This window comes from Aulonocara sp. 'chitande type north' Nkhata Bay, linkage group LG13, assembly GCF_057382095.1.
Source record: "Aulonocara sp. 'chitande type north' Nkhata Bay isolate Kocher_YH1m ecotype deep benthic linkage group LG13, A_spYH_male_GT1.1, whole genome shotgun sequence".
Lineage (NCBI taxonomy): Eukaryota > Metazoa > Chordata > Actinopteri > Cichliformes > Cichlidae > Aulonocara > Aulonocara sp. 'chitande type north' Nkhata Bay.
This window is the reverse complement of record NC_141356.1, coordinates 16900830-16919034: the sequence shown is the minus strand read 5'-3', so window position 1 is coordinate 16919034 and position 18205 is coordinate 16900830. Positions and strand designations below refer to the sequence as shown.

The 18205-nt window shown below is 42.8% G+C and overlaps 1 protein-coding gene across 6 annotated transcripts in view; it reads left to right on the top strand.

The window, feature by feature from the left end:
* Positions 1 to 18205, top strand: part of wdpcp (WD repeat containing planar cell polarity effector) — an 88454-nt gene that overhangs the window by 43620 nt on the left and 26629 nt on the right. For all 6 annotated transcript variants that reach the window (XM_086258901.1, XM_086258898.1, XM_086258900.1 and 3 more), the window contains exons 9-12: positions 2521 to 2712; positions 11181 to 11784; positions 17332 to 17520; positions 18002 to 18125. In XM_086258901.1, coding sequence (XP_086115027.1) covers positions 2521 to 2712; positions 11181 to 11784; positions 17332 to 17520; positions 18002 to 18125 — 1109 coding nt within the window. The remainder of the gene's footprint in view (positions 1 to 2520; positions 2713 to 11180; positions 11785 to 17331; positions 17521 to 18001; positions 18126 to 18205) is intronic.

The window sequence follows — 18205 nt, the reverse complement described above, 5'->3', positions numbered from 1 at the left end:
CTAAACCTAACACAGTTTCTAATGATAATTAATAAGGCAATTAGAGTAAAGCAGTTGAAGTCCCATGTAGGCCTCCAACTGTGGTCTGTGATGTAAAAAATGAAATGATTCACACCACCACCAACTGCTCTTTTCATGCTTTGAAAGAGGAAAATATTCCATTTGTACACATGACATGAATCAGCACATATGAGACCAGTCAAACGGAAAAATTGTTTTCAGAGACATACTTCAAGAAAATGAGGGTGGGAAATGGATTAAAAGTCATAAATATTTCTCCAACTGGTTCAGTTTAGTATTACATCAATACAATATACATTATCATGAGAATGTAGCCTTTATAGCTCACATGTTCCCAGTTTGACTCTGGCTCTGCGACTTCCCTGTTCCTGTCTGTTAATCTCCATTCAGGTGTGTATTGGGCTCCCTCTGATCTGAAGGTGTTTTTTTTGTTTTTTTTTTAGCTGTTAGTAATATGCTTGATTATGTGTAGGACGGTTCTTCCCACAAAACAAAACTACACTCTGTCCTCCTTTGCTAGCTGGCTAACCGCTAACCCTGGCATTATCACATTACTGCCAGGCCCTTTTGTTAAGGGCTGTGTGTGTGTGTGTGTGTGTGTGTGTGTGTGTGTGTGTGTGTGTGTGTGTGTGTGTGTGTGTGTGTGTGTGTGTGTGTGTGGGGGGGTGTGTGTGTGGGGGTGTGTGTGTGTGTGTGTGTCAGTGTGTGTAAAAGCAATCGTTGCTGCTGTGCGTCTGTCTCCAGAAGCACAGTCCTGATAAGACACCCCCCCGCATCACCCCCACCACTCCATATTGTACATCCAACACACCTCTGTCAATGCATGTGCACATACATGCATGCAACCTGCGACCAGTACACACATGTGTACACATATGCCCAGCTGCCCATTCCCTACAACACACACGCACACGCGTACACGCCGCACTGGTCCAGTGGGCTAAGCTGGAGAAGGAAGAGTAGGGGGCGTTGAGGGGGGGGCTAAACTAATCCGGCCCACAGAAAGTGGTTTTTGATTATTGCTGACCAGCAAACGCCAGCAGAAAAAAAAACCTAGAAGAGCGAAGAGATGGGTAGGGATGGAGGGGACATACGGGGGGTAGAGATAGAGTGTGTTATTAACCCAGTGATTTTCAGATTTTATTTTTTCTTTTCCATTTCTAATCTGTCAGTGATCTCCCGTTCAGCTGTTTGGAGCAACTCTTTGTTCCCTTTATCATCGGATGTAGCTCCATCATTTTCAGGCGTATTCTGTGTCCAAAGCAAATTTCCCCCCCCGAGGGGGCAAGGAGGGCAGACATGGACCACTGACTCTCAAATCTGCTCCACTCATACAGTACAGCTTGTCGATTTACTAATTTCTGCATGTTCTGGGACTTTTAGACCATTTTCTTTTGTTGAGACATGTTTTTAGTAATTGATTTTCTAAAGACATATTCCCAAATTCCTGCTGATGCCCTTTTAGGGTGATTTTGATGTTACAACTGCTCTTTTCCTAGGTTTCAAACATTTATTTTGGCACAAACCTCTCATTGATCTATTACTGATACTGATCTAATTAATCTGGATTTCTTTTTAACCTCTTCATGTGCACTTTTTTGTTTCGTCCTTCACTCATTCATTAATTCATGCTTTTATTTTATTCCTCAATTCTCATTTCCCTGAAGCTATAGTGCATGACAGCAGCTTTCACCTCACTTGCCTTTCTTAACCCTCTCTCCAAACCCAAACAATCAGCTTTTTTAAAATTCGTTATCACCATTTATTCCTCTCTCTTTTGCCTCCTTCACCTCTGTCCTCCCTCTACCTATCAGGTTTTAGCCATTCTTCTGCAGAGTGACAGAGGTCATGGATGTGTGTGTGTCTCTTAATGTGTGCGCATTAGCCATTGACTCTGGTTCCTTGTGTTAGTGAGTATGGCTGAAGATAAAGAATATATGAAAGGTTTGTATGAATATGGGGCTGTGTGTGTGTACCTGCACTTTGTGTGTCTATCCAAGAGTGTTTGTTTACTTTATAAATCAATGATTGTATACATACATGCACATATTTATGTATGTGTGTCTATTTGTGTGTCTGTGTGAATGTGTGTAACCCGCCCACCCCCCCAAGCGCCACGAGAGCTCATTACTGTGCGTCTCTTTGTTGTGGCCCGTAGAGCGTGGCGGACCTTCCCAAAAAATATGCACATCACTAAAACAACAAGCCCGACAGAACAAAACGCACACAGACATTAATAATGGAAGATGAAAAAACAACCTTAGACATCAACAAAAACAGGATGGGGGAAGGACAGCAGAGGCACCAGGGGCTCCAGCCGTGAAAGTGTCAGAGCCCTCGGGTTTTAAAACAGGCCAGGAAGGTGAATCCAAATGAGCGAAACACTGAGATGCTCGCATATCTTTCCCATTCTTCATAAAATATGTTCTAACTTCAAGAATCTCTGTCTTCCTACTATTTTAATTGCCCATTTTCACTGTTTTGTATTTTTGTGTCCAGGTGGTATGTGTGGAGTTGGGCGGGTGTGGTCGTAGGCTCCACAGACATGTAGGTCTCAACAGTGTCCAGGATGTGGCGCTCTGCTGGTGGAACCAGGATGAGTCCAGTGAGGAGCTATGGCCCTGGACTCCCACAGATACACACAGGAATAACCTTGTCCTAATCAGCTGCTCACCTGCTGAAGGCCTGAAGGTACACACACACACACACACACAGAGCATAGCACAGGTATACTTATGATGGCTACATTAAACACAGGGAATTTCCAACTGTGCATTTCCTAGTACAACTTGTCAAAATTCTATGATAAAGGTTTAGTCAAACCGCTCAAAACTTTAAACCTCTTGTTTGGATTTTAAGACCTTAATAAAGGTTCCAATGAACACCACATGTAAGCAGTCGAACAAACCCTGTATTCATTAAAACAGAGGAAAAGGTTGTGGAATGAAAACTATGAAAGACAATTACCTACAGGGAAACCAGAGCGGTAATGGTCTTTGCTCATTCCAATGTTTTACTGGTTTGGAGAGGGTTAATGAATTGGTCTTGGATGCTTTTGGGGTTACTGCGGGTATATCAGACTTATGTGTGAATACATTTGCAGAAAATGATTACTCCCATCGTTTTCTTGGGAAGAAAGCTCCTACTCCCTGTGGAGCAATTCAAGCATCTTAAGTGATGACTGAGGTTGACATGGCTGGTGGATTTGAGCAGTGACATCACTCACAATCCACCTCACCTACGGGGCATTTAGCTGGTTTCTTCTGACCTGGAGTCACAGTTTTATTCTGAGTTCCTCCTGACAGAACAAGCTCCTGATGCTATATCTAAAGCTGTGTGTGCTTTTATATGCTGTCTCATCTTTCAGTCACTGCCCACAGCACATGACCCTATGTAAGGGTGGGAACAACCAGAAAATCTACACTTTCACCTTCTCTCTCAGCTCTCTTCACTGCAATAGATTGGTGCAGCAGCCACACTGCTGCAGACAATCCATATTTCAGTCTCCTGCTATAGAGTCTTGCTATAGTTGTCCAACATATTGGGTCTGATACAATCACTGGTCATGAGCGTGACATGTATATCGCACAACTGGTTGGCGAGTGCTTCCTGGAGGTTGCTGGCTGTTGCAAACGGTGCTGAGAAAAACATTGTTTTTATTGCTTTGGTCGCTAACAGATTGCAGCGGCTTCCTGTGCTTTGCTTTGCTTTGGATACCTACATATGTGCAAACATTTGCTGACTTCTTGGAAAGGGCGATGCAAACCAACAAATGTTTGCAATGCCAAGACAATACAAGTGGTTGTAGACAAAGCAGAGTCTTCCATGCAAACCACAGGCAAATGCAGCAATAGCAACCAAAGAAATTGCAAGGAGATTTTTCCTGACTGGCTGAGGAGTACACATTTTTCCCTAATCATCAGTGGTTGCCAGAGGGTCACTGACCAGTTTCTAGGCCTGTGTGATTAGGAGCTTAGTCATTTGACCCTACCATGATTGTCACATGCCCAAAATGGTGGACAAATTAAGATCACATGGTTAGTGGTCATGTGTCTGCAAAACCTCAATACTCTTCCCCCACTTAGGAATAGATGCTTAATGTCCTCCACTTGAAGCAACAACTGCTCCCAAACTGCAGTGAGCACCTACAGCCTTCCCTCGCTTCAGACTTGAGGTGCTAATTGTCATCCCCGCCACTTCACCACCAGCAAACCGATCGGGTTTAAGCTGGAAGTCATCAGTCGACATAGCCAACAAAACCAAATCGGAGATGTGATCCTGAGACCCCCACCCTGCCACCGATTAGCTGCACCTAGAATCTCTCTATAAAAGAATCTGTTCACCTCTACAAACCACATATGTCTTTTACCTTAACTTCTTAGTTAAATTACCTGACTACAAGTAGCTTTGAAATAAGTTGCAAAGACATTCATGTTTTCTTAAAGCCTAAAGTGTGATTGATTATTAAGTCCATCTGTTCATGACTGAGATGAAGATTAATTAATCAGTGCAGAAATCCTCATACTTCCTAAGTGTTCACAGTAGATTTTGTATAATGGTAGCTGATGATTTGGCAAGGATGGATGCTCTCATTATTGAACTAGGAATTTTTAGAGGAAGGCTAAGTTGAATTTTAGTAACATGAACACATAATGAAATATAGTAAATACTTATAAAATACTTTTCAGTCTTTATTTGAAGCTCTCAGTATCAGTAACACAAAGTCATCCCATATATTTTTGTAGTTTCACACACAGGGAAGCTTGCAGACACACTCACCAGACACCAGCGAGGGAAAAAGGGGCAACAAAGCTGCTGAATTTGAGGAGAGACCTGTGTTATTCTGGATGGGATTGGGGATGGTGTGTTAGTCACCTCAAGGGTGGTACCTCTGTGTTGCACCTTCATGCATCACCATATGAAAAAAGCAAGAGAGCTAAGCTGTGGTACAGCGTGAAGGAGAACGCCCACACATTCACGCACAGGCTGAAACGCACATCCTCGTGCCCTGTGGCAAAAACCCTACCCATGACCCGATTCTGTGTCAGTGTAGGATTGGCCTCGTGCCGAAAGCAGATGAAAGATCCCAAATTACCAAACCGGGCTTAACTCTAACCCCGGTACGTGTACCTCAGTAAGCATATGCAAAATATTCGCCACACCAAAGAGAGAAGGGAGAAGGAGGAAAAATGAGCGTTACCAATCGCACGCTAGGAAAACAAATTCACGCAGCAGAGAAAGAGGGAGGAATTGGAGGTGTGTGTGTGTGTGTGTGTGTGGGGGGGGGGGTGTACATGAATATTGAAATAATCAAAGCAGATGCTGTTTGCTGGTTTTTCTTCTTGTTTTTGGAATGCTCGCCACATTTATCACACTCCTTCACCTAGTTTAGTCTGTGTCTCCTTCAACACCCCCCCCTCTCTCATCCTTCTCCTCCTTCCTTCCTCCTCGCTTCAAGAACATTAAAGTCTCTTCATGGGGCTGCGCCATCGCTCTCTAATGAAAGCGTTTGTTGTCATTTTTCAGATGCGCGGTGTGAAATTAAGCGAGCAGTTTATGTAAGAGCCGTAGCGGGAATCAAATGCTGGGCACACATCGGGCGACGCCAGCTACTTCAATCACTTCAAGCTCATATATATGTTCCTTTTGTTCAGTTCGCTATCTGCCGCACTAAGCCAATTTTCTAGCCAGTCTCGGCATTTAAAAAAGTCTGATTTCTTTCCCTATGTGGTCTTAATTCGTATACCCCCCTCACCACCTCCTCCCTCCTCATGCTGATAAGTGGAGCCACGGAACGTGGGGGGGTAAAGAGAGGAAAACATACACAGTTGGTTTTTATGCAGGAGCCAGTTAACATTTTTAATGATCCTTCCTTCATACTTTATACACCCTCCCCCTCCAAACAAACACATAAATCAGCCATTTCCTGGAATTGAATAATCTTAAATGAAGTGAGATGAATGTTTTGTTTGCTTTTGCTTTTTTTCCCCGATTATTTCCAAACACTTTTTTTTTAACTGTATGTCTATCCTGTTATCTGTCACCAAACAGTCTGTAGTTGTTTGATCTGCATTTGTTTGTTGATTTGTGCTGTCTTTTAATTATTTTTTGACTTAAGAGTAGAGCAAAAAAAAAAAAATTAATAGAAATTAAATAATTTCTAATCTATATTTTATTTATTCTTCACTTCAAGAACACTGTGATGAAGAGTAAGGGTGCTTTTGAAGCAAGATTGCTGGCAAGACTTGCTCCTTAAAAATTAAAAGCTGCAGTCTTAATATGAAGAATTAAAGCACGTTTCAGAAATGCACTGCAAAATAATTTGTACCATGAAAGGGTCTGGTGCTGAATCCAAAGTGTCGATTTACCCCCAAGCTCCGCTGCTTTTTAAACATCACACTGGGAGCACTGCTGGTACAGTTTTGCGTCCAGTGAACGATATTCCCTCCGTTATTTTCAGCCGGGGAAGGTATGAGGAATATTTTGGTTCGTAATCCCGCTGTGCCTGTGCATTTTCTCACATCAGTACTTCAACTCTAACCCCAAATCACATACCTAAAACTTCCCCAGTCCCACCCAGCTATCCCCCCTCCGCCTCCCCAAACACCCCTCATCCCTCGACTCTCCTCCAAGTCCCTCCGTCTCTCTCTATCCGTCTCTCCCTGTCTTTCTCTGCTCCGTGAGCTGGAAAATTGGCTTCAAAAGGCCACTGCTGTGAACAAGGGCCAGCCACACAGTTGGGCCCGTCCGCTTTATCTTTCACGCCATGGAGGGGGAAAAAAGGTGCCGGTGAGAGAGAGAGAGGAGAAGAATGGAGAAGAATAGTTTTGACCAGTCACTGAAACCAATAACCAGGAGAAAGCTACTTACTAGAAGTCTTTCTTTCGCTCTCTGTGTCTGTCTCCCTCTCTCCTTGTCTCTGCTCTCTTTGCATCTTTCTCCTCTCTTTATTCTTTTCCATTTCCACTCTTTCTCATCATCTTTTCTACATATTTCTGTCTGCATCCCCTTTTCTCTGTCTCTCGTTTGCACATCTGTTCACTCACTTGCTCACTCTCATTCTTGACCTGATTCATCATTTTTTATTTTATGCTCCCAGATTCAGGGAATGCTGTACCTTCATATGCCACAATATACTCTGAAGAGTTCACAGGCAAACAAAGCTTTGCTTTTCTGGACACATTACGACACATCTCTACACCTTTTTTACAGGTCGATTGTTGTTTAAGGGCAGCTTGTTAAAAGAGGTGAAAAAGATTTGGCTTTGTAAATGATGAAGTCCCAGTGATTTGTAAATATTTACTGTGCTATGCTAAGTCTGTTTAAAATCTAAAGAGTAACACATCACCTACATCTTATTGTAGAGATCACACAGCCAACTGCAGGTCAACAGTTTTATCGTTTGTCTTTCTTCCTTTCTGGTCTTTAGAGTAATGTTAGCATTTCAAGATTATATTTTGGCCCTGAAAGGCAGAAACCTCCATAACCCTGCAAGTCTTGAATTTTCTTAAATCTCCTAATCAGTTGTGTTGCCTTCAGGGACATTTTGCTTGACTTTGCTCAGTCCAGATGATGGAATATGAGGCGTACCTTCGACTTAAAGATTACCTGGAGTTACAATGCAACTACACTGGCTGTAGGAGTGTGGGTGCTTCTGGCACTGAATGTCGCTTTTAGCACTATCAAATGCATCCACTAAAATATTTGAGGCACTATTATACTTAAGGCCAGTAAATACAACATATTTAAATACACAGGTCAATGCATAAAAAAGTGAAATGGTGAAATGACGGCACTCCATGAGAATATTCATTGTAACTATATGAAATACAAAAGAGTGACAGATATATAACCAAACACAGTACTGGAGGGATGGAAGACCACTCTTCCAAGAGATGCTACCCCCTTAATGTTTTGATGAATGTACCAATAATGCACTCTCAACAAATCAGTCAAAAATCTCCTTGAGGTGTCCAACTGGTTTGAGGTCGTAGCATATGCATCACATTAAGATTGGGGAAAATGGATGAGACCACTCAAATAGAGAGAGCGTGATTGTGTGATAAACCTAAAGTCAGAGCATCTTTGTGAGCCCACTATTCCCCTAGTGGGCTCACACTGCGGCAGCTAATCACCTCCTACAGTTTAACGGAGCCATCATCTGCTCACTTCAGCAGTCAACTGTTCAGGATTGCCACTTCTTCTTGATCTTTGTGTTTTTGAACTTCTTAAAACAGCAGTCCCCAACCCCCGGGCCACGGACTGGTACCAGTCTGTGAGTCATTTGGTACTGGGCCACGAGAGTTGAGGCTTGGGAGTGAAATTCATGGTTTTCAGGGTTTCTAACGGTTTTTAGTGTTATTTTTTTTATCGTTTTAATCGCTAACTCGGTTTCCCTGGGTCTTTTCCCGTGTGTTATAAATAAATCTTCTTTTTTTTGGTACAATTACTGGTTTTATTTTGTTGTATTTATCCGCAACACCTTAAAGGGCAGTGCATGGAAAATATTGTCGGACATAAACTGGTCCATGGTGCAAAAAAGGTTGGGGACTGCTGTCTTAAATAACTTAAATATTTTCATTGGTGAGGGGGGGTTATGGGATTATGACCTGCAGCCTCATGGATTGATAGACTCAGGGACTTTTCACAGCCACTGTCTCTATTGAAACACTAGTCAGTTCAGTAGCCTGGATTCTGACTTCCATAATCCACTTTTCTAGTGACTTTAATCTTTTTCTTTTACTTTCTTGATACCAATTCTGAATTAAATGTGCCACAGAGCAGGATTAGATGATGAATATTATGTGCAATGGTGCTAAAGCTGGTTTAATATTTAAACTGTGAATAATGTTGGTCAGAAATATTTATAGAGGGGCTGAGAGTGTAATATAGCAATTATCATCAGCTGTGTTATGAATATCCCAACTTGGGTTGAACATGCTGTTATTTTCTCACGTCATACATGTTTTTTGTGCACATTGTACATTTTTAAAAATGTAAATAGTGGCTGCTGCAGGTTGAATCCGCCCATGTAGTATTTATTTGTTGGCTCAGAACTTTAGCTGCCTCTGCCCTCTGATCCCTGTTCTTGGAGGGTCATCTGTCAGGTGAAACGGAGCTGAGTCAGCTGCACCTCAGCCCCCCGATGGTGCCATGGTGGCATGCAGGCTCACAGCAGGCAGCGGGCACTAGCAAGCCGGGCATGCGATGAAAAGCTGAAAGGATGCGATGTAGTTGAAGGGTGGGGGGTGTCACGGTTTTTGGCACTGAGGTAGGTCTTATGAGTCTAGCGTTCTGTAGGGTGAATACGATGGACCCTCACCTGCTATGCATTTGTGTGCTAGTTTATTTTCACGCATGTGTCACTTTGCAGAAATTAAGCTATCCAGAGAACTGCACCAGCCCCAGGATACACCACCTTTTACATGAATTGAGCCCCTCTACCCTGCTGCTTCAAATAAACACACACATTCACACGCAGCACCCACCCCCTGGGGTGCAGCAGGAGCTAGCTCTGGGGGATTATAGGGAGGAAAAAAAGCTTTCAGGAGGACAGTCATCTGCTTCTCTCCTGCTGTAGACCATGGGCAGGCAAAAAAAACCTGCCTTCCTCCCTCTAAGTCCCTTTTTGGCAATGCCTGCCAAAAAACTGGGCCGAGCAGCTTTGCAAAAGGAAAGGAAGGCAGGCAGGCAGCCGATCCTTCTTTCTGTCTACACGGCGAAAAGAAATGGGCTCATTTAGCCAAAGCTGCCACGGTCAATGCAGGGCTCTGATAGAGGCTTTGGTAAGGTGAAATCCTTCCTAAAAAGCTCTTTTAGTGACTGTGTAACTGTTGGACTGATGTTTAGTACAGCCTGTGTTCTCCTGTCATCCACGTACTGTTCCAGGTTTCTTGTGGGTGTTTATCGACACTACCACCCGTGACACGGCCTGTCTCCCTCAATGTCAGTGCTTGTTTGCATAGCAGGACCATTGTACCCACGCAAACTGGTTGTAGGCCAGGCAGAAATAATCTACATTTTGCATTTGACCACTGGTCAAAAAAATTCAAGATTTCTTCATGTATCCAGTGAAAAGGGCTCCTTTTCTTGTCATTTGCCATGTCTATTGCTGAGCTCTTGGCTCCTCACACAGGTAAACAGAGGAGGTTGTTTATCATTATGTGCCAAGCCATGGCATGCTTAGGGAGAAGATGTTGTTGACCTTGAGATAAAATAGAGCTCTTATCATTAGCTGTCTTGATTGACAGCTGGGTGTTTATGAGCAATATGGAAGGCTCCATTTCTTCCATCTCCAGGGGGTTTGGGGCTGCTGCCACGGCATGACTCATTTCTGTCTTTCTCTCACGTGTTCTGTCTTTGTCTCTGCCGTTTTATTCCAAAACAGGTTAGTTCAATAACAGTTGCAGCACAAAACAGGTTTCAAGTTGAAGAGCATGTTAAAACAGCAACAAAAATTAAAAGATCTTTGATGATGAATACAGACTAATAAAAACATTTTTTAAAATACACTTGATCTACAGTAGATGCAGTCCTCTTCCCCTAAAGTTTACAGTAATGTTTTTGTTCCTCGACACTGAGAGAAGACATCATCCTTCAAATCTTGTTTCAGCATGCTGGCATGCCTGTATCAGGAAGGAGGACTATGTTGATTTCAAACTCCACATTGCTCTTCTTGCCCTTTATTACAGTAGCTGTGCTTGATTCACTGTTTAAAATAATCCTCTCCTCATATTGGGCCTTGGTGGCCCCCTACAGTTCATGTCCGGTCTGAAATGTGCTGATTTAAATCCAGTTGTCTTCTGATTGGCTCCCTCTTGTAAACAGAAAGTTTGAACAGCAAATGAGGCATCTTGGGTCAAGCAAATTATTATTACAAATCATCCTCTGTGAATATGTGTACTTAATTTTCATATATAGATTCCATCTCAGAAAGGAATTTGCCAGACCAAACTGTGAAGCCTCCACCAGGGATGTCTGTAGACAGGCGTACCATGATACTTCACACATGCTTCAATTTCCTGTGGAAACATTACATGCCACGATATAGCCGTGCAAAACAAGATTACAAGATCATTTTTCTTCAACTTCGAAATTTCTCTTCATGCCATTATTTCTGAAGCTGTTCCCTTGTCCTCTCTAACTTTTTTCTCCTTCAGGTCCTAAGCTCAGTCCACACTGAAGGCAACCCTCTGGACTGCCGCTTCAGCCTGCTCCAGCCCTACCAGGTCCTAACAGTGGAGTTACCTGCAGGGCCTCAGGGATTCAGAGAGGAGTCCTGGGCTGATACCTGTGTGTATGAATGTGCACGAGGACGCCTGCACCGCCTTTCAGTCACCCGAATCCCGCTGTCATCTCACCCAGTCTCCTGCTCGCGTCACCCCTCTGAGACCACTCTGCTTCTTGGCTTAAGTGACTCCTCCTTAGTCCTGTACGACCAACGACGCGGGATCTCTTTCCTAGCCTCATGCCCCGTGCCGGCCACCCTCCTCGCCTGGCACCCTGCTGGGGCTGTTGTCATGGTAGGGGGAGGACAGGAGGAGCTGATGTGCTTTGATGTGGGCTTGGCACCTGTAAATATGGCGCTCGTATCAGAGGAGGTAGCTTCAGCTCCCACGTTAAGACTAGCTCAGCACCTGCGCTGTTCTGCAGGCCTGGCAGGACTGCAATGGGCGACTGGCTTGGATGGAGGCCCAGAGGGGACAGATATGCTCGCACTTTCTTTTCATGGTGGACCACTGGCAGCTTTGAGATTTAGACTAGGTAGGTAAAATAACATTGGACAAAAAATGGACTTCTGAAATTATGAGGAATGTTTTGTTATTGTCAATCACCACAATCTTGTATAGGAAAAAAAACAAGGGCTATATAAAAGATGCATATTGCTAGTGTGCTGAGACTGTTTGATAAATCTACAAACCATGGATATTGGCTAACTCGTGCTAACTTAACACATAAATTAAATAGCAGAATCTCATGCACTAAAATTCTTCTTGGATGTTAGGACAATTAATGGCACAAAAAGACATAAGCTTCAGATAATTGCTATACAAATGCTCCAAAACAAACCAACACCAGAAAAACTGATTAGAGGAGGCATCTTGTAAGGTTCAACCTCCTCGAAGTGGCCATGCTACTGACCGTAAACCTAAGTCTAAAGTTTAAGGCCTCCGTTTTGGAGGCCTAGAAACTGGTTAATGACCCTCGTGGTAATCACTGGTTGCTAGGGAGAAAAGTGGGTTCCCTGATCAGCTGGTGAGTAGTAAGTTGCTGTAGTCACCTATAGATTGCATAGAAGATGCCAACTTGCCTGCAAACAGCTGGCAACAAAGCTATGTTCAGCTGTCATGGAACTGAAGAGTGCAACGCAACCTGGAAATGGAGACTGTTTGCCTTCAAAGTAGAAGTTGCACTTTTTATATGGTTGCAGGGGTAAAGCACAACTTTCATTTTGAAAGCAAACATAGTGTGAGTTTGAGTATTTGCAGACAAGCCCGGAGACTTCCATTCAAGGTACGGTTGACCATAGCAAAAGCAATCACAGGGAGATTCCTGGTACAACACCCTGTTTCTCCTTGCAGTTAATTTCACCCAATGCTCTCCAGTAACCAGTTGAGGAATGCACATTTTGCCCTGGCCAAGGTTGCCAATGTGCTGCAAACTGTTCTTATAGTCTTGCAACTGAGGCCTCAACAAGTGTGCTGTAAGGACTCCAAAACCTTTTCTGAACTTTGTAAAGTTCAATATTTTAACTTCTAATTCATGGAGATTAACTTTTTTTTTTTTTTTTTTTTTTGCAAGTTAGCCTCAAGTGGTCACTCAGGCAATTGCAGTTTTTGACATTTGACCTGCTTTTCAGCCCTGGAGGTTGCCACTTGGAATAAACATGTGTAAAACAGATGGATAATGAGATCCATTTTTCCTGTTTTACCTGTTTTCCTGTTTTGAGTTCTTTGTATTTCTTACTCCTTCTGCCAAGAATAAGTTCCCTCACATTTGTTGAAATTTTACATTACACAGTTCCAAGTAGAAAACACTTCACTCCCTTTCCTAATGAAGGTGCCTTCCTCCCTTCAGACACTCTTGCTCTGTTTTGGATCTGAAGCTGTGTCTGAACCCGCCTGTGTGAATAGTGCTGTCAAGCTGGTCGTCCCAGTACCTTTCCACTCCTGAAGGAAGTTAATTTGTTGACAGGCGGGAAGGTTAGCGGGAGTCACGCTCTCAGAGGTCATTCAATAATCGCCCCGGGGCACGAGCCCCCGAGGAGCATTCTGGGATGCATTTTTCCGATAAATCGTTTACAGTGGCTGCAAAGTCCCTCGGGGTCCCCAGATAAAGTTTGCCAATCAAAATTTTTACGAAGCAGCCACCTCACCCTCCGAAGCACACTCACGTATTCAGCATCTTTAATTGTGACTTTGGAAAGAAGATGTGACAGTGGCACGCAACTCTCTACCGAAGTTTGAAAGCAGGAGAGTGAGGGTGGAGGGAGGAAGGTAGTAGAAGTGTGCATTTGAAATGTGTGTTTGAGGGGTGTGTGTGTGTTTGACTGTGTTTGCCTGTGTGCACAGGGAAAGAGGAGGGTGCCTTCCAACAATAGCTTCCGCTCCTCTGATCGTCTGCCAAGTATTTGATGAAGAAAGTCACTGCACGTCTTTTCTCCATGATAATTCTCCCCCCCTTCACACATGTGTGTATTCTTCTATTTCTGTGCTTCTGTTCGTACACACACACACACACACACACACACACACACACACACACACACACACACACACACACACACACACAGACTTTCACTCCAACTCATTTGTTTGCTTCTTCTCTGTATTGACTTGTTTCATAAGGCCCGCTACATGACAGAAGGAGTGAGTCGTGAGGCGGTTAGGAAGAAAGACTTGGCCAAGCTCCAAGTTCTCTCTTTTCCATAGGAGGCAGCTCTCCCTGGTGCCCCCTCCCACCCCCACCCCCCTGCCTGCACCGAGTTATCTCATCTGGGCACACGTTGGCCATGGCTGGGCCTGCACTGGTACAGGCTGTGGAGGGGCAGACTGGGGAATGTGCTGCACAGCACCCAAGAAAAAAATAGCAATTTCTTTTTTTTTGTACAGATGGGAAAACAGGGAAATATTAAAGGACAATGATGTAACTGTGTGTGGAGAATGAACCCAAGCTAATGCTTCTTTCATTGGCAATAAAAAAATTCACTAGGTCATCAAGGTAACTTGGAAGTGAGTTTGTTGATCTGCTGCGCGAGCAGGGTTCATACTCATCTAGCCTGGCATATATTGTTTGTCAAAATTAGTGAGCAGAGTTATCCATCATTTCTAAGATGGGTTTATGGTCTGTCAAAATTACATGTTTGATCGCAACATCAGAAATCCCCACTCGTTTCCAGTGATTTACCCACTGCACACCGTTATTAGCCACCTGTGCAGAGGTGTGAGAGGAACCAGATACATTACTTCACATGCTAGATTTTTTCCTTTTGTTTTTGTATTTGTTGCTCAAGGATTTGTGGCACGTTTCATGTGTGTGACCAAAAGCTACTTCATCATTGTCTTCCCAGAGAGAATGGGCTCTTTGACTTGTTTTTGGAGACAAAAAGTTGATCTTAAAACTGATTAAAACTTGAAGCATAGCCTATCATAGACGTTTTATATGGGTCCCATTGTCCTCAGTTCTGCATGTGTTTCCACAGTGTGGTGGTTATTATATTCAACTGACACCAAACCAGAGATGAAACACAAGCCCACTCATAAGCCAGTGCACTCCTACTGCCAGTACCCAGCATTGATTAATGAGGATGGAGCCATCTGTGGCCAGAAGTACTAACTTGAGTAGGTACTCCAGTAGCTTTACTTAATACTCACTTCTAAAAATAATATCCACATTTGCCTAATACTGTGCCTGGGTGAAACCCCTAGATTGGTACTAAGGAGCCAAAGTCTGCCAAGGAAATATCCCCCCACACCTTTACACCACCAACAACATCAAACTGACGTTTGACTCAAGCCAGTGTGACCCTACCATCTAAATATTGCAATAGAAATCTAGACTCAACAGACCAGGCAACTTTTTTTCAAATCTTCCTAATGCCTAAATTAATTGACTTGCTGCCATATGATTGGATGATTTAGATTATTGTGCTAATGTGAAGTTCAGTAGCTAATGAGTTTATGTGACATAATAGTTCCAAGTTAACACGTTTTGGTTTTTTATGTTTTAGACCAAGGTCTTTCATATTTTTAGTCATGTTTATGCTACGTTCTGTGTTTCTCCATGCTGGTGCTGATCTTGTCCTGCTCAGTGTTGTTTGTGCACAGTCAAATAAGTCAGTGTGGACAGGTGTGATCCATTGTCTGCGTCAGCTTAGAGCAGATGTCAGCGCCCAACTCCTGGACTCATACATGCAGTTAAACACATACAGTACCCAAAAATCACACACAAGCAACTTAGCTGATGTATTAGCCACATTAGCCCACTCTTTAGGGGATTTGGTGGTTTGCTAATTGCCAGCTTGTCATTTTAATTGCTCATACCACCCCCCCGCCCTACAGATACTAATTAGACTAGAATCAGTAGTGAGTTTTTCTTGCCTGCCTGCAGCATGGCCCATTGACAGTACTGCTGTCAGTGATCACCTATTATGCCACTAGCCATGTCCAGAAATTTTGGTAAATATATACACTTTAATACATATACAGCAGAGTGTTAAATGTTGCATGCATGTGAAAAAGGCTAGTTCAGAAGTGAGGTGAAACTACTGTCAGAACATGGTCCTGTACCAACTCGTCTCACGCAAATCAGAATGAGCCAGGGAGTCCTCCATCTGCTGCATTATGTACCTTCGTGATTAAGTGACAATAGAGCATAATTACCCCTGGCATTCAACACCTTCACCTGTATATGTGCTTTGAACTTTAAGAAACAGAGTGAGACACCTCTGCTGCGGTTAAGGGTACAAAATGCCATTCTTCCATTATTCAACATGTTCCTTGTCTGCACAAACAAAAGCACAGTCAGTCATCACTGATCAGAAGGTACAGTCCATCAGAGCAGTCCTCAAATGATCTTAGGGTAAAGGTCACTCTATGTTACAATATCGTTTGCAGTAGCACACAGACACACCCCATAAGAGGCTGGTTACACCCTGAAAAGGTTTCCATTCTGTTAAAGAGCTAAATATTTCAATAACATGTAGGCAAGTTATTTGAACATATGCTAACATGCACTCTGCTCAGTGTTAAAGGATGAGAAGCTTGCTTTTATTTTGCATTTGCACACAGAAACTGATGGACACAAAGTACACATGAAGGCTTGAACACACTTCCTCTCTAATTGATTGACGAGTCGATGCTGGTCTAACAAATCTAGTGCTGCCTCAGAGTCAGAACTGATCCACTGGACACTCACTTAACTTAAGTAACTCCTCCAGGTTATTCTGCACGGTCACAGAATCATTATCACACCAACTGTTAAAGCCTAAAGAGAATTTTCCCTCTTTGTAGCACAGAAAGATGAAAATATACTGTATCATTCAATACTGTGGTGGACTGGTATTCATGAGCTGGGATAGGCCTCCAGCACCCGCGCTACCCTAAATTGGATAAACTGTTAAGGGTATAGATGGAAAGGAAAAGATCAATAATCACATACTGCTCTATCATCAAAATCTTAGAAAAAATATAAATATAGAAACGAAACAAAAAGGTATAAAAATGAAGCAAAAGATAGAAATACTGAATAAATTATTCCTATTTCTGTTGGTTTCTTAATGCAGATCCTTAAAAGTTGTTCTGAATGAATGCAATAAAACACATCTATCTTCTATTTCCCAGGATCCATTAGGGCATAAAGGAGTTGCTGAAAATGATGTGAATCATTTAGTGTGGTCTTCACAATGACCTACAGGACATTTTGTACCATTTTGTTAGACACCATCACCATAACGCCAAATGAGGAAAATCTTTTGAAAAAAACATCTTCCTTTCCAATTGATTCTCCGAGAGACTTGGAGAATCAATTGTGTGCTATGTAGCAGCACCTGATTAAACCTCAGTTTCCCAGATATGCATAAATCTTTGCCCTAGAGTTTAAATCTTTTTTCAGTGGTAGTTTTGTCTGAATTTTTGTTTTAGTATGGGACTAGGCTCAAACCATGTATGTGAAACCTATTGTGTCTGCTGGGTTTTCCCTTAATTCAATGCCCATCTAGATCAAAACTGGATTATTTCATAAAAATCTTTTCTTCGTCTTTTCTTAACCACATTATTATTATTTCTTACAAACCTTTCCTCAATATGACAGGAGCTCTCACGGGGGGACAGATGGGTCCAGGGGAGCTGCTGCAGCAGAGGCTACGTTGTGGTCAAGTCAGAGAGGCACTGGGCATACTAGAGGCCATGGACTGGAGCACCATGGGGGATGAGATGTACCAAGGCCTGAGCTCAGTCACTAACCACCTGCTGAGGATGGAGCTGAACCCAGAGAGAGAAGGTGGCTTTGATTGGTTTTACATTTCCTGGTGATGCTTATCAAATCGAAATCGCTGCTTTTCAAATTTCATGAGTCTAACCTAACCTGTCGACTTTCAGTGCTTGAAGATTTTAATTTTTTATTTACCTTTCATTTCGTCTACATTTTGCTGTATTTAGCACCTCCATGGACTAAACCTTATGAATGCTTAGATATATTTGATATATTTGATATATTTTGGATGTTTTTCTTTCAAATCTTAGTTTCCTTTCATTTAGTTGTTAACTTTTGCTTTTAGTTGGCTTTTAGTCAGTGAGCCTTTGATTTGGCACTGTCTCTTATAAAATAAAAAAGTATAAAAATCTCATTTTTGTGCAGAAGAGCAACAAATTTTACATTGTTAGCTTTAGAAACACACACATCCTTAAACATTCTTAGCTAATTTCCATGCAAACATCACATGCATTTCCTAATTTTGTGTGTGTTTCTGATCTGTCTGTAGCCCAGCTAGAAGCAGCTCTGGGTGTGTTTTATGCCCCACCTGTGCCTCTCTCTGATACAGTAATACTGGAGTACAGGGAGCCAATCAGCAAGTACGCCCGGCGCTTTTTTCACCACCTCCTCAGGTAACACCACTCACTCTGTGCTGTTGCTGTGGTCTTAATTAAATGGACTGAGGGAGAAATTTACTTTGTGCATGTCCTCA